The sequence below is a fragment of the Ochotona curzoniae genome, unplaced genomic scaffold (genome assembly GCF_017591425.1).
Source record: "Ochotona curzoniae isolate NIBS_2020 unplaced genomic scaffold, NIBS_Ocur_1.0 contig_3332, whole genome shotgun sequence".
In the NCBI taxonomy this organism is placed as follows: Eukaryota; Metazoa; Chordata; class Mammalia; order Lagomorpha; family Ochotonidae; genus Ochotona; species Ochotona curzoniae.
Genome location: NW_024465816.1, coordinates 5705833 through 5718557, shown reverse-complemented (window position 1 = coordinate 5718557; position 12725 = coordinate 5705833). Strand labels below are relative to the sequence as shown.

General features: G+C 50.2%; 1 protein-coding gene across 1 annotated transcript in view; it reads right to left on the bottom strand.

The window, feature by feature from the left end:
• USP12 (ubiquitin specific peptidase 12) overlaps nt 1-10102 on the bottom strand; it is an 81795-nt gene extending 71693 nt beyond the window's left edge. The window contains exon 1 of the mRNA XM_040979860.1: nt 9704-10102. Coding sequence (XP_040835794.1) covers nt 9704-9751 — 48 coding nt within the window. The 5' untranslated portion in view covers nt 9752-10102. The remainder of the gene's footprint in view (nt 1-9703) is intronic.
• Nucleotides 10103-12725: the final 2623 nt, after the last annotated feature.

Sequence of the window (12725 nt, the reverse complement as noted above, 5' to 3'; positions counted from 1 at the left end):
AGCTCCTTCACTGGGAAGAGGAGTCTACCTCTCTGATCTGTCTCCTACCTCATCCTGCTCTCCTGGCTGCCACTTCTTCTTGGCATCCTGTCTTGCCTGTTTCCCTGTCCTCAGATTCTGAATAATAAGGTTTAACTCTGAATAATAAGGTTTAAATTTCTGCTTGTTCGAAAGTCAGAAAATTCATTCTCATGTGAACGTGCACCTTTGTTATTTGTAACATGTCTATAATTTTAAATTTTTGAACAGTGGTTGTTCTGTTGGCTCCTAATCAAGAATGAGGCCCTTGACAAGTATCAACTACCCACTGAATAACCCTTCTATCTCACCCATCTTACTATCTCACCACTCAAAAAAGAAAAAATACAAGTACGGGCCAGCACAGCAGCTCAGCAGGCTAATCTTCTGCCTGCAGCACCAGCATTCTAAATGCTGATTTATAACCAGGCAGCTCCACTTCCCATCCAGCTCCCTGCTTGTGTCCTGGGAAAGCAGCAGAGGATGGCCCAAAGCCTTGGGACCCTGTACCCACATGGGAGACCTGGTAGAAGCTCCTGGCTCCTGGCTTTGGATCAGCTCAGCTCCGGTAATTGCAACATTTGAGAGTGAACCAGCAGACGGAAACTCTCTTTCTCTCACTCTTCTTTTCTTTATAAATCTGTCATTCAAATTATATATATGTGTGTGTGTATAATTAATATATTATAAATTAATACATAAACTTTAAATTATCAATGTGATTTACCAAGATATTTTTTATCAATTGCATTGCTTTTTATATGCCCAATATTTCCCTCTGCTTTTACATTTTTTGGGGCTTAATGACTATTTGGATGAATCAATCTGTGGTGGACTCCCTGGGTACTTGTACCCACGCACTCCTCCCACTCTCCAGCCTTCTCTCTCACAGACCCTTTCCATGCCACATCACTGAGGAACAGCACAGGCGGGTCCCCCTCCCTTCCTGACTATACAATAAATGACTGCTCATTTTGCAAAGTTCCAGTCTGCCCTGTGCAGCTTTTTCCAGATGCCTTCTTCTCTTTCAGAAATGACAGCTTGTTCTTTCAAATCTGTTTCCCATACTTACCCTAACAATTCAAAAACATCCTCTAGCACTCCTCGGTGGTACGTGTCCTGAACAGCACAGAGTTGCTCCCCGGCCTGCTGCCATCAGGCCACACACAAAAGGTTTGAGAGAATGCCACCAAATTCACGGACAAATGGAATTAAAAGACAATCCTACAGCAAAAAGAAATTCTGAATCCATGATTTTTGTTTTCTTAAAAATTGTTTTTATTTTTATTTGAAAGAGAAAAGGAGGAGACAAAAACCCTTCATCTACTGGTTCACTCCTCAGAACGCTGCAACGACAGGAGATAAGCCAGTCCAAAGCCAGGAGCCAGGGGATTCTTCCATGGTTACAGGAATTCAAGCACTTGAGCCATCTTCTGCTCACCCAGGCCATAAGCAGGGAGCTGGGTCAAAAGTGGAGCATCCGGTACATGAATCAGCCATAAGGAACGCTGGCACTGCAGGCAAAGCATTACTCAGCTATGACACTGCACTGGCTCCAAATATTTTTGGAACACACATTTTTCATCAACTCTTCGAAAGCTCTGCAGACAGTATCTGTATGGGCCCCAAGGTTACACAAGAAAGGCTGTTCTCACCCAGACGCAATGGCAGGGTCTCTGATCAGCACAACTGCCACCCTTTGAGGACACACCAATGGGGCAGCTCCTTAAGACCAGAGCCTATCAGTCACCTCTGTATGCTCAGTCCCCACATACACACTGTAGCTCCTGGAAGCACTTAGTTTCCAAGAAAAAAAAGTCATTCTTCACTTAAAGAAAAATACGCGTACTTAAAAAAAAAAAAAAACACTGTCTTATCCTGGCATGAAAAATGTCCCATTACCAACAGCAACAGTCCACCTCTACTGAGAGCGGCTGCACAAGCAGGGACAGGCTGCTCGCTGCCCCTTCAAGAACGGCTGTCAGTTCTCGCTAGAACAAACACCCACATCTTGTTTTAAGCTGGAAGTAAATGACTGGCAGGTGGCTTTGGACACAAGGCTTACACATCACTCTAGACAGGACACACTTTCTAGAAACAAACATCTTTCTGGCAGAAAAGCGCACACCGGTGAGCACCCCACGTCCGCGGGTTCTGCGTTCCATACTCCATCCACACCACCACTTGGATCTTTTTCAGCACACGTGTGAAAGCGAAGACTCATGGCCTTTCCTCCAACACAAATTAAATAAAATGACATACTCATATCCGTCTAACACAAGTTCTGAGCATGCGACATTAAATGATCCAATTCTATATAAATACACACACGTATATGTGTGTATTCTGACCAATACAAGCTCTCCGGAAACTTTGTGACCCAACAACCTATAAGTTCTGATGTTATGCACGTACACATTTCTTCTAACACTTCCAAGTAGTGTGGATGGGAAGATGTTCAACCAAGCCACATCTCAGACTGGAGAACCTGGACTCCACGCCCAGCTCTCACTCCTGACTCTGGCTTTGTCCTAAAACAGACCATGGGAGGCAGTGGTGCTGGTTCAAGTAGCTGGGTCCCAGTCACCAAGGAGAAAGATCTAGACTGAGTCCCAGGCTCCTGGCCTCAGGCCAGCCAGACCCAGCCCAACTCCAAGCATTACAGCCATTTGGAGACCGAACCAGCAAACGAGAGCTCCTCCCTCCCTCCCTCCCTCCTTCTCTCTCTTGCTCTCTTGCTCTCTCTCTCTCTTCCCCCCTCCCTTTCTCCCTCAAACTAACTCATTCATTTTCTTAAGAGTATGAAGGGAGGAGGGAGAAGAAGAATCACAGTGGCTCAACAGGCTAATCCTCTACCTGCAGGCATCAGCATCCCACGTGGGCGCCGGGTTTGCGTCCTGGCTACTCTGTTTCCCATCCAGCTGCTTACTTACAGCCTGGAAGGGCAAGAGAGAATGGCCCAAATCCTTGGAACCCTACACCTATGTGGGAGACCCAGAAGAAGCTCCTGGCTCCGGTCTGGCTCAGCTGCCACTGAAGCAGCAGATCAAAGATCTCTGTCTCTCCTTCTCTCTATAAATACACCCTTCCAATAAAAATAAATAGGTCTTTAAAAAAATCACTGGGGGATATGTTTACACGATCCCCTTCCAGCACACTGGAGTAGGAGCAGGGATAAGTGCACTGTCAGGCAAGCAGAGATTACTGCAGCAAAGGGGACATTCAGGAATCAACTATAGAACTGGTCTCAGCAAACAAGAAAATGCGAAAGGGATGAGGCCTGAAGTTACCTTCAGTGTAACTTGTCCTAGTGACAAAAAGCTGGTGTGCTTTCCCCCTGAAACAGTAATCCCAATTTGTCTAAACCTCTAAAACATATCTGAGAATGTTACAAGTTAAATCAGCTATTCTTGTTCCCAGACAAAATGAACAGAATCTTTTTCAGACTATTCCAAAAGAAAAAATTCACTGGCCTAATTAATTTTTTAATAAAGATCAAGATTTTATTTCAAAGGCAGTTTTACAGAGAGAGAAGAGAACAGAGAGAGAGATGTTCCATCCGCTGGTTCACTCCCCAAATGGCCACAAAGGCCATAGTTGGGTCGGTCCCAAGCCAAGAGCCTGTTACCTCCTCCAAGTCTCCCACATAGGTGCAAGGGTCCAAGGGTTTGGACCATCTTCCACTACTTTCCCAGGCACATTAGCAGAAAGCTGGATGGAAGCAGAGCAGCCAGGAAGCAAACCAGCACCCACATGGAATGCCAGAGCCACAGGTGGAAGTTTAGCCTACTATACCACTGCACGGGCCCTCAATCAACTTAATTTAAAAATAAAGTATGCTTTCTCAGAAGCATGCACCACTAATAAACTAATGTGGGTTTTTCGTTTTACATTTATGTAAGAGAAAACAAGCTCCCATTCATGGCTTATTTCTCCAAATGCCAGAGACAGCGGGGAGCCAAGAATCCAATCCAAGTCTACAATATGGATGACAGGAGCCCAGTTAGAGAAGTCCCAGCCACTGCCACCCCCAGGGTCTGCATGAGCAGGAAGCCAGACCAGGAGAGGTGACATGCCAACATGTCCTACATGTCAGTTTCTACACTAGTGCTTCTAGGATGACATGAACTGGCGTAACTGTGTATCACAAAACACATTCCAATTCTGGTCACTACTTACTGAACTAACGGGTCAGCAGTGAACGCCGCCGGTTTCAAAGGGGAGAAAAACAACTCACTTCAGAGGAGCAGCCACCAGACGGAGTCATTAGCACGGGAGTCCTGTGAACTGCAAGTTCATTCACACTCCGAGAGGTAAATCAGCACAGAATCTTACAAACCGGAACCGAGTTATTTCTACTGCTAGTGGCAAAGAGAAAGGCAACAAGAACTTGACTAGCCATGAGGGTGCGGCTGCGAGAGGTGGCGTGCTACCGTTAACCTCCAGCAAATGCTTTCCAAATTAGAAAAACAGGTTCAGATTGCAATTCTCCATTCCATCATTTTATAAAAAGAAACAAGCCAACTAGACATAATTGAATCAAATCTAATTCCATGTTCTTTATATTATCTAAAACATTGGAGCTCCCAAAATGAGGACAATGACATCAATAACCATTCACAAAATCTCAAAGGAGCAGAGAATATCCAATTTCAGCTTTGCAAGGAAACACAGCGTAGCGTGATTTACTAATGACGTCTAGTTCAACACCTCTCATTCTACTTCAACAGAGGAGAAATCAAATCTGAAGGTTTTTAAGAGGTTTTCCCTACATATACATTCCCAAATGTTATAATATGCACCAGAATTCAATTTTTGGCCCAACTGTCTTTTTATTACACTATTCTGGTTGATACTTCATAAAACATTATTATGAGTTCCTAGAATGAGGCTACTGTAAGAAATTAAAATTACTAAAAATTTATTTAAATCTTAAAAATGAAGGTTTCTGCAAAGGACCTGTACAACATTCACAAATGCTTCCTGAGACAGTAAAATCCCAAGTGCACTAGAACAAACATGACTTCAAGGCAGGAGGAAAGGAACTCGGCTACAAAAGAGGAGACGGATGCAATCTCCGGGAACTCACCCCAAAAGCTAAAATCAAGTAAGACAATGTTTGTGATAAAATGTGGCTGAAATAAGTCCCATGGATGGTGGCAGGATCAACTATAAAAAGATTAGCCAGAGTGGAAAGAGATTGCCACCAGAAGATAAGCAAAATCGTCCATAGAAAACAGAACCATAACAGGTACACACACTTCCCCATAACTGAATGTGATTTTCAATGATAAATTTTTCAGGCCAGCACAGTGACTCAACAGGGTAATCCTCCCCTTGCAAGCACCAACAACCCCATATGGACGCTGGTTCAAGTCCCAGCTGCTTCACTTCCCATCCATCTCCCTGCTGATGGCCTGGGAAAGCAGTAGAGGATGGCCCAAAGCCTTGGAACCCTCCACTCGCAGGAGAGACTCCTGGCTTCAGATCAGCTCAGCTCTGGTTGTTGAGGTAATTTCGGTGAGTGATCAGGGACAGAAGATTTTTTTTTCTGTCTCTCCTCTCTGTAAGATCTTATCTACCTTTCCAATAAAAAAGAATAAATCTTTTTTTAAAAATGCCTCATCTCTTTGTCAATCTGCTTTTCAAATAAAAATGTTTTTTTTAATCTTGTAGCTTTTAATCATTATGTTTCAGATTCCAATAGTTTTACCTCTACCTGGGTAAATAAATGCCAAACAATAAAACAGAATAAATTATCTCCTATAAACTACCCTCTAAGAGTCACTAAGTTGTGGGGCCAGCACCGGGGCATAGCAAGTTTAGCTGCCACCTTCGGCACACGTGTCTCACACTGCAGCACTGCCTTCAGTCCCAACAGTTAATGTTTCCAAACCAGCTCCTCGCGAATGCACCTGGGAAAGCAACAGAAGGTGGCCGGAGTGCAAGACCCCGACAGAGTTCCAGCTTCTGGGCTTCCGCACGGCCCAGGCCCAGCTGCTGTGGACATTAGGGGAATCAACCAGGAAACACAAGTGTTCTCTGTCTCTGTCTTGCAAGTTAAGTAAATATTTTTTAAAAAACAAATCATGAAACGCATGACTTGTCATTGACCTAGTTGGTATGTGCCTTACTAGCAATCTTGTTTATAGAATCAAACTCTGTAGGTTTATCTTGAAATTCAACTGATCTTAAAACTTTTTTTTTTTTAAAGATTTGATGCATTTATTTGAAAGGCAGGGTGACACAGAGAGAGGCCTTCCAACCACTAATTCACTTCCCAGGGGTGGCTTAGCGTCTCCAAGCATCCCCCACACGCAGCGGCAACCGCCACCTGCAGCTTCCCAGGATGCGCATCAGCGGGGAGCTGGATGGGAAGTGGAAACAAGCAGCAGGTGTCCCAAGCAGCAGCTCTGGCCCCATACACCCCCACCCCCATTTAGTCATTTACTCATTTGGGGGGATAGTTATTGGGGTAGGAGGGAACAATTCAAACCTGTCTCTATGGAATAAGCTCCTTTATCTTTCCTCTTTTTTTAATAGAAGTAAATACGCATTGAGAGGTGAATACCGATCTTTCGGCTATCTTAGAGCTTGTACAGTTTCCAGATTTTCTGGCGGCACAGTGACACCACAGTCAGACCTTAGAGTAGGTGGCACCTGCTCCCTGCAATCAGCTGGACCAGCCACCAACCTCCACCTGAGCAGCTCCAAACCACAGCCCGCCCAGGGAGACTTCTGCCCCTTCCCACTGCCTCACCATTACTAAACACAATATGGGGTATTCGGCAGTTACTTTGAGACAGGCCCAGAAGTTTCAAATCACTTTAGAGGCAAAACCAACACCATGCAATACAGAAAATGTTGTTATTTCAAGGACAAACAAAAAGAAGCCTTTCCAGAGAGGCCATCAGAAATCCATTCGAGGCAATCAATCTAAATGCAATCAACTCATTGGGGTCAGTCTGTAACACTAACTTAAGAAAAACCGGCTTATATTAATTTTCACAAATCAGAAAAACAACCCTGATCTACGAAGACCTACCTGACACTGGCTTCTAACACACCCACTCAACCCAACCCGATCACGACCTTGAAGACTTTCCTGGGTGCCACATTCTGACAAATGCGAGAATTACACAGACTTCGGGATTTGGAGAATACAGTTTCAACTCATCCTAAGAGCTTTCCTAGCTGCTGCCTCTCTGAGAACTCGCCTCCCCTCGAAGGCCAGCTTTTCTGCTCTAAGCCACTGCACACACACTGGCTTACCGCGGCTTAACCAAACCCACTTCTGAATACATTCCTATGACTTTGAGAAACTTACTATACACAGAAGTTCGTGTGCTCAGGAGCTGGTCACGCTACAGAAACAAACGACAGTGCTCCTCCTCAAAGCCCTGACAACCAAGCAGGAGATAAGGAAAACTGGGAAACACAGTAAGCATGGTCTAAGCTGAGATTACAAAAACTCACTGTGAAATTCTATGACGAAGCACGGGGGCGTGGGCAGCGTGGGAGAGGAGCAGGCTCACTCAGGGAAGGTTACCCAAGTGACAGGCAGGAACTCTCCGGACAAGGGCAGGCCAGGGCACTCCAAGCCTGGCCTGAGAGGTAAAGAATGAGGCCGTTTCGAATGTTCAACCCTGTCATTCTTACAAGAGGGCTTGGCAATCGTATTGAAAGCATAAATAGAAACTATTATGAGATATTTAGCACTATTTGGGAAGCCATCAGAATGTATTCAAATCTGAACCCCGACACACCCAATTTTAATAGTACCTATGGAACCACCTCCCTTGGGCAGGCAGGACATCCTGCCAACCATGAACACACCAATATGCAATTAATGCACTGGGGCGGAAGCGCTGGGAGAAGCCTGCCGGTCCATCACGCTTGCCACCAGAATCCCGCTTGGGCCGCGCATGACCTTCCACACCTGCGCCTCCTTTCCTCTGGCGGGAGTTCAGCAGGTCCACGCAACAACTGTTCCTCCCCAGGGTGCCGTCTCCCTCAATCAGGAGAATGCAACCATGAAAGCAGAAACTACATCTGCAGTACTGGCAACCCTCGGCACGGAACGAACGCTAAGAAACCCTAGACTTTGGCAATGAACTCTGGCTCCACAAGGTGTGTCGCTTGGCAGTTAGGGCAAATCGCGGTAGGGCTAATGATCGCATTCACTTTGAAATCACCGGGATAGGAACTGGTCTGTCTAAACACGGTCAGTCCACAACAAACCTCGGAAATGGTTTTAACAGAGTCCCTGACTTGTAAATCTTGAGCAAGAAAACACACGCCCATTTGGGGAAAGGGATTCTTCAATGACTCATTCTTCCACAGGACTCTTTCACCTGGTAGATGTTTAAGCCCACCTGATTTCGGCCATTTCCCCCCCCACCCTCCAGCCGGTTCCTCAACAGGCAGTAGAGAAAGCTGCCTCTAGAACATCTTTGGCAATCACACCGACCATCCTTCCGAGAGAGATTAGGCACAATGCTGCTTGAAGAATCTCTTTACGCACGAAAAAGGCGCTAGTGAGCTCAGAAACACAAGCTTTCACGACTCTTCAGGACCAGTCACGTCCGAGCTCACGTCGGAAAGAGCAACTTTTTCTTTTCGGTGATGACTCATAAATCATGATCCCTGCATATTAGCTCCTAAGGAGCGAATGAAAGGAAGTTGCCCCATCACGTGGGAAAATGCGGTCCTTAGGGCCAAGCACAAAAACACCCCACGTTTTAAATGTATCCACTCTCTCTGCTTCGGTGGAGATTTTCAGCATTAGCACTTCTTACCCCCACCCCCTTAAAGCCTTAAAAAAAAAAAAAATCCCTTAAGAAAAACAAGCCTCAGCGCCCTGGCCAGTCGGTCCCTGCAACAGACACAACACCGCAAAGCCACGTCCAGATGTGCCTGGGGTATTAAAGTAAACAAATGACAGCAAAGCGGCTTTCCTCCGATGAACGTGGATGCCCGGGGACAAGACTGCCACCTGGACACATGTTGGAAACGGCGTTCCTCTCCGAGTAGAAAATGGAGAGGCTCTCGACAGCCACTTACTGCAAGTTTCCACACACACGGCTCCCCGTGGCACGGGGTCGCACACACCCGGCCTGGCCCCCCGAGGAGCCACGAGGAAACCTGCACTTGACTTCCGTCCTCTCCCCGGCAGCCGCCAACCTGCCCATCCCGGCCGGCCGAGACCCTTCCTTCCTGCCCGCAGACCCCCCGCCCCCGCTGCGGACGCCCTGTCCGTTCCGCGTCCGGCCAGACGGAAATGCAGACGCCGCTGCCCCGCGCGGCCCTGCCCCCTGGCACCCCTCGCCCACCGCCCCCCGCTCGCGCCCACCCCACGCGCCCCCACAGGCCGGTGGAGCTCGGCCGGGAGAGACCAAGGCAGGGCTCGCCAAGGCCGGGGTTCGCCTCCCAGCTCCGTCCAGCGCCCTCGCCAGCGTGCCCCCCGCACCGCCCCAACCCTGACCCTCGCCGCGGGCGCCTCCCCTCCCCGGCCGTGGGGGCCGCGGATCAGCCGCGCGCTGAGCCAACCGCCCCCGCCCGGGCCGCCAACCCCGCGCCAGGCCCCGCGGGCGGCACGACGAGGGCCGGAGGGGCAAGGGCCGCCCGCCCGCCGGCCTGAGGCGGGGGTCCCGGGCCCCCTGCGCCGCCCTCCCGCCGCACCTACCATGGTACAGATGGAGGCGAATTTGGAGACTGTCATTAGGATTTCCATCCGCCCAGCGCCATCTTCCACCCAATCACAGCGGCGGCGGCGGCGGCGGGCGGGGGAGAAGGGAAGCCGGGCCGCCCGCTCGCACCGCAGCCCGCGCGGGCGGACCCCGAGCCGCCGCGGACCCACGCACCGAGCCTCGCCGGGCCGCCCGGAGCCGTCGTCGCCGCCGGCGCTCAGGCACTCCCGGCCTCGGGCCCCAGCCCCCGCCTGCCGGCCGCCCGCCCGCCCCCGGCTCCGCCCCGGCGCAGGGCGCAGCCGCTGCCTCCGGGCCCGCGCCTGCCCGCCGAGCCTCCCGCCGCACACCCCGCCCAGCGCGCTCGCCCGGGCAGCGGGCTCCGCCGAGGCCCTAATGCCCGGCAGCTGCGCGGCCCGGCGGCGCCGCCCCGCCCGCTCCCGCCCGCTCCGGCGCTTCCCCCCACGCGCGGCCCCGGCGCTCCAGCAGCGCGCGCCCGGAGGCCTCGGGCCCACAGCCCCACCCCACGCGCGCGCGCGCGGCCGAGGGGGCGGAACCGAGGGCGGGCGCGCCTGCTGCCCGCCCCCCGCGCGCTCCTTGGAGCCTGCGCGCCGCAGAAGCCCGAAGTGCGGGAGCCGCGCTGGGCGGAGGCGAGGCGGGGCGGGACGCGGTCACTGGGGTGAATCCAGGAGGGGAGTGACCCGACGCTCCCTGGGGAGCACCGGAGAGGGGTCGGCTGCCTCCACCCCGCCACTCTGGAGAGGAGGACGGAACGTTCTGGGTGCAGAAGGGAGGAAAGCCACGGCGAAGCTTTCCCAGGGTTACGGCCCAAGCTCTAGGTTGGTTTCCTTTTGCCTGATACGGGTGATCTACCCGAGTGTAGCACCGAAGCTTAGAACAACTAAATGCATTCTAAAAAGAAGGGGGAAAACGAGGCAATAGAGTATGTTTAAGTCTGCGTTAAAGGGGAAAGATAAGTAAATGGTGGCGGGGAAGAGAGCGAATCCCGCCTCTCTCCCTGCCCACCTGTTGGCTGTAAATTTGGAGTGTGTTTCTAGTCGTGGGCCCCCTGAGTCGCCAGGTGGATCGCAGCGGCGTTGCTGAGGTCACAGGACCAGGGGCAAGCCCAGCTGGCCCCGACACCGGCTGTGTGAGTTGGTGGGATGAACACTCCTTTTTTCTGCTTTAAGGAAACTCATACTTGTACCGAGCTCTCGGGTGTCTGGAAGCTCGCTTTTCTTTTCTCCCATTTTAAGGAGGTGCCTGGACGGGGTCAGATGACTGTGTGTGTTTTTCCACCAGCGTGTGAACTACTTATGGGGTGCCTTCCTGGGGCTCCCTTATTTCAGAGGGGCTAAGGGCCTGAATTTAGGCCGAGCTCCAAAATTAGGTGTAGGTTCAAAGCATTCAAAAAACCAACGCAAAGAAGACTAAATTCAGATGGAAAAAAATTTTCTGCTCTGTGAAGACTGTTTCCATAGTGACTCCATTACAAGCTTGCTGGGGGGGAAGGGGGGAGGGCGGAATTAATGCAAATGGGATGTAGTCCCTCGGTAGCCCGCCTGGTTCTTCCCAGTGCCTTGCCTGCCAATGCAGAAGCCAGGACCACTCCCTCTGTGCCTCCATGCCAAGCCAACGCCCGAGGCAATTTTTTTCACCTGTGTGCGTTCAGGTCTGTGCACCCATCAGGCTGAGGACAGATGCCAAGAGACCAGTATGTTCCCTCTTAAGCCTGTAGGGCCTGCTTGGGTGTGGTCCCAGTGCCTCTGCCCCCCAGGACAGCTCAGGGGGGATGCCTGAATTCCTGGTGAAATATTATGGGACTTCAGTACAGAGCCTCCCAGTGCTTTGTCTGCCCACTCTCAGTGGGGCACTTAGTGGGGTTCTATGTGTTAGGCACCATTCTCTTCCCCGCAGATGAGTTGGGGAGGGCTGTTTTTGACATTGATTAACAGGGGGAATAAATGTAGCTAAAACTCCACACATGGCCTTGGCACCCAGAGTTTAGGGCTTAGAACATAGTGTTTACCTGAAATTGTTGCAGTTTTTACAAAAGATCTTGTGCCTAGCAAAAGATGAATCCATGTACAACTGGCCCTTCTGGATGCATGAGCTGTGACAGAGACCCAGGTACCTTGTGGGAACTAAGCCAGAAAATAAGCTAGGGCTGAGACCCACCCATCTGAACATCGCAGTGTTGCAGGACGGTTTCATGCCTTTATACAGCCCTGCACGCTCCAGTTCCTGAAAATCTCACAGCATGCATTCCTTCTCTCCCTGAAGGCGCAGGGGCTCACGCCAGCTCATCAAAAACAGTGACCCTTTGCTTGTAAAAAGGAAAGGAAGTGGCCAGGAGGGGACAAGGAGATGGGGGTGAGACATCATGTTGGCAGATAGCAAGGACTGTTTTATAGGCATTTTATCCAGCCTTCATAATAACCCAGGGGAACAGGTGATGTGATTATACCCATTTTCTAGACAAAGAAACTGAGGGATGTGGATAGCATTCCTAAAGTTGTACACCTAGTAAGTAATCAAACCGGGATTTGGAACTGAATTCAGAAACCATGCTTTGCCCACTGTGCTGAACCAGCTTTTCTCTTTAAAAAAAAAAAAGTATATATGTAAGTAAACAGTGTTAGAGAGAGGGAGAGACAGAGAAGTCTTCCGTCTATTGGTGCACCCCTCCCAAATGAACACAACAGCCAGGATAGGCCAGACCAAAGCCAGGAGTCGAAAATTCCATCTGGATCTCCCACGTGGGTGGTAAGGGACCCAAATGCTTGGGCCATCTTCCCAGGCACGTAGCAGGAAGCTGGATTAGAAGCACAGCAGCTGCAAGTCAAATTGTCACCCGAAGATGCGGCTTTTCAGGCAGCAGCTTAACCCTCTGCCACATTTCTGGCCTCTCTGCCAGCTTGTGTAAAATTACCTCATTGGGAACCCTGCACCTATGTGGGAGACCCAGGAAAAGTTCCTGGCTCTGGATCAGTTCAGCTGCAGATGTTGCCAGAAACAAAT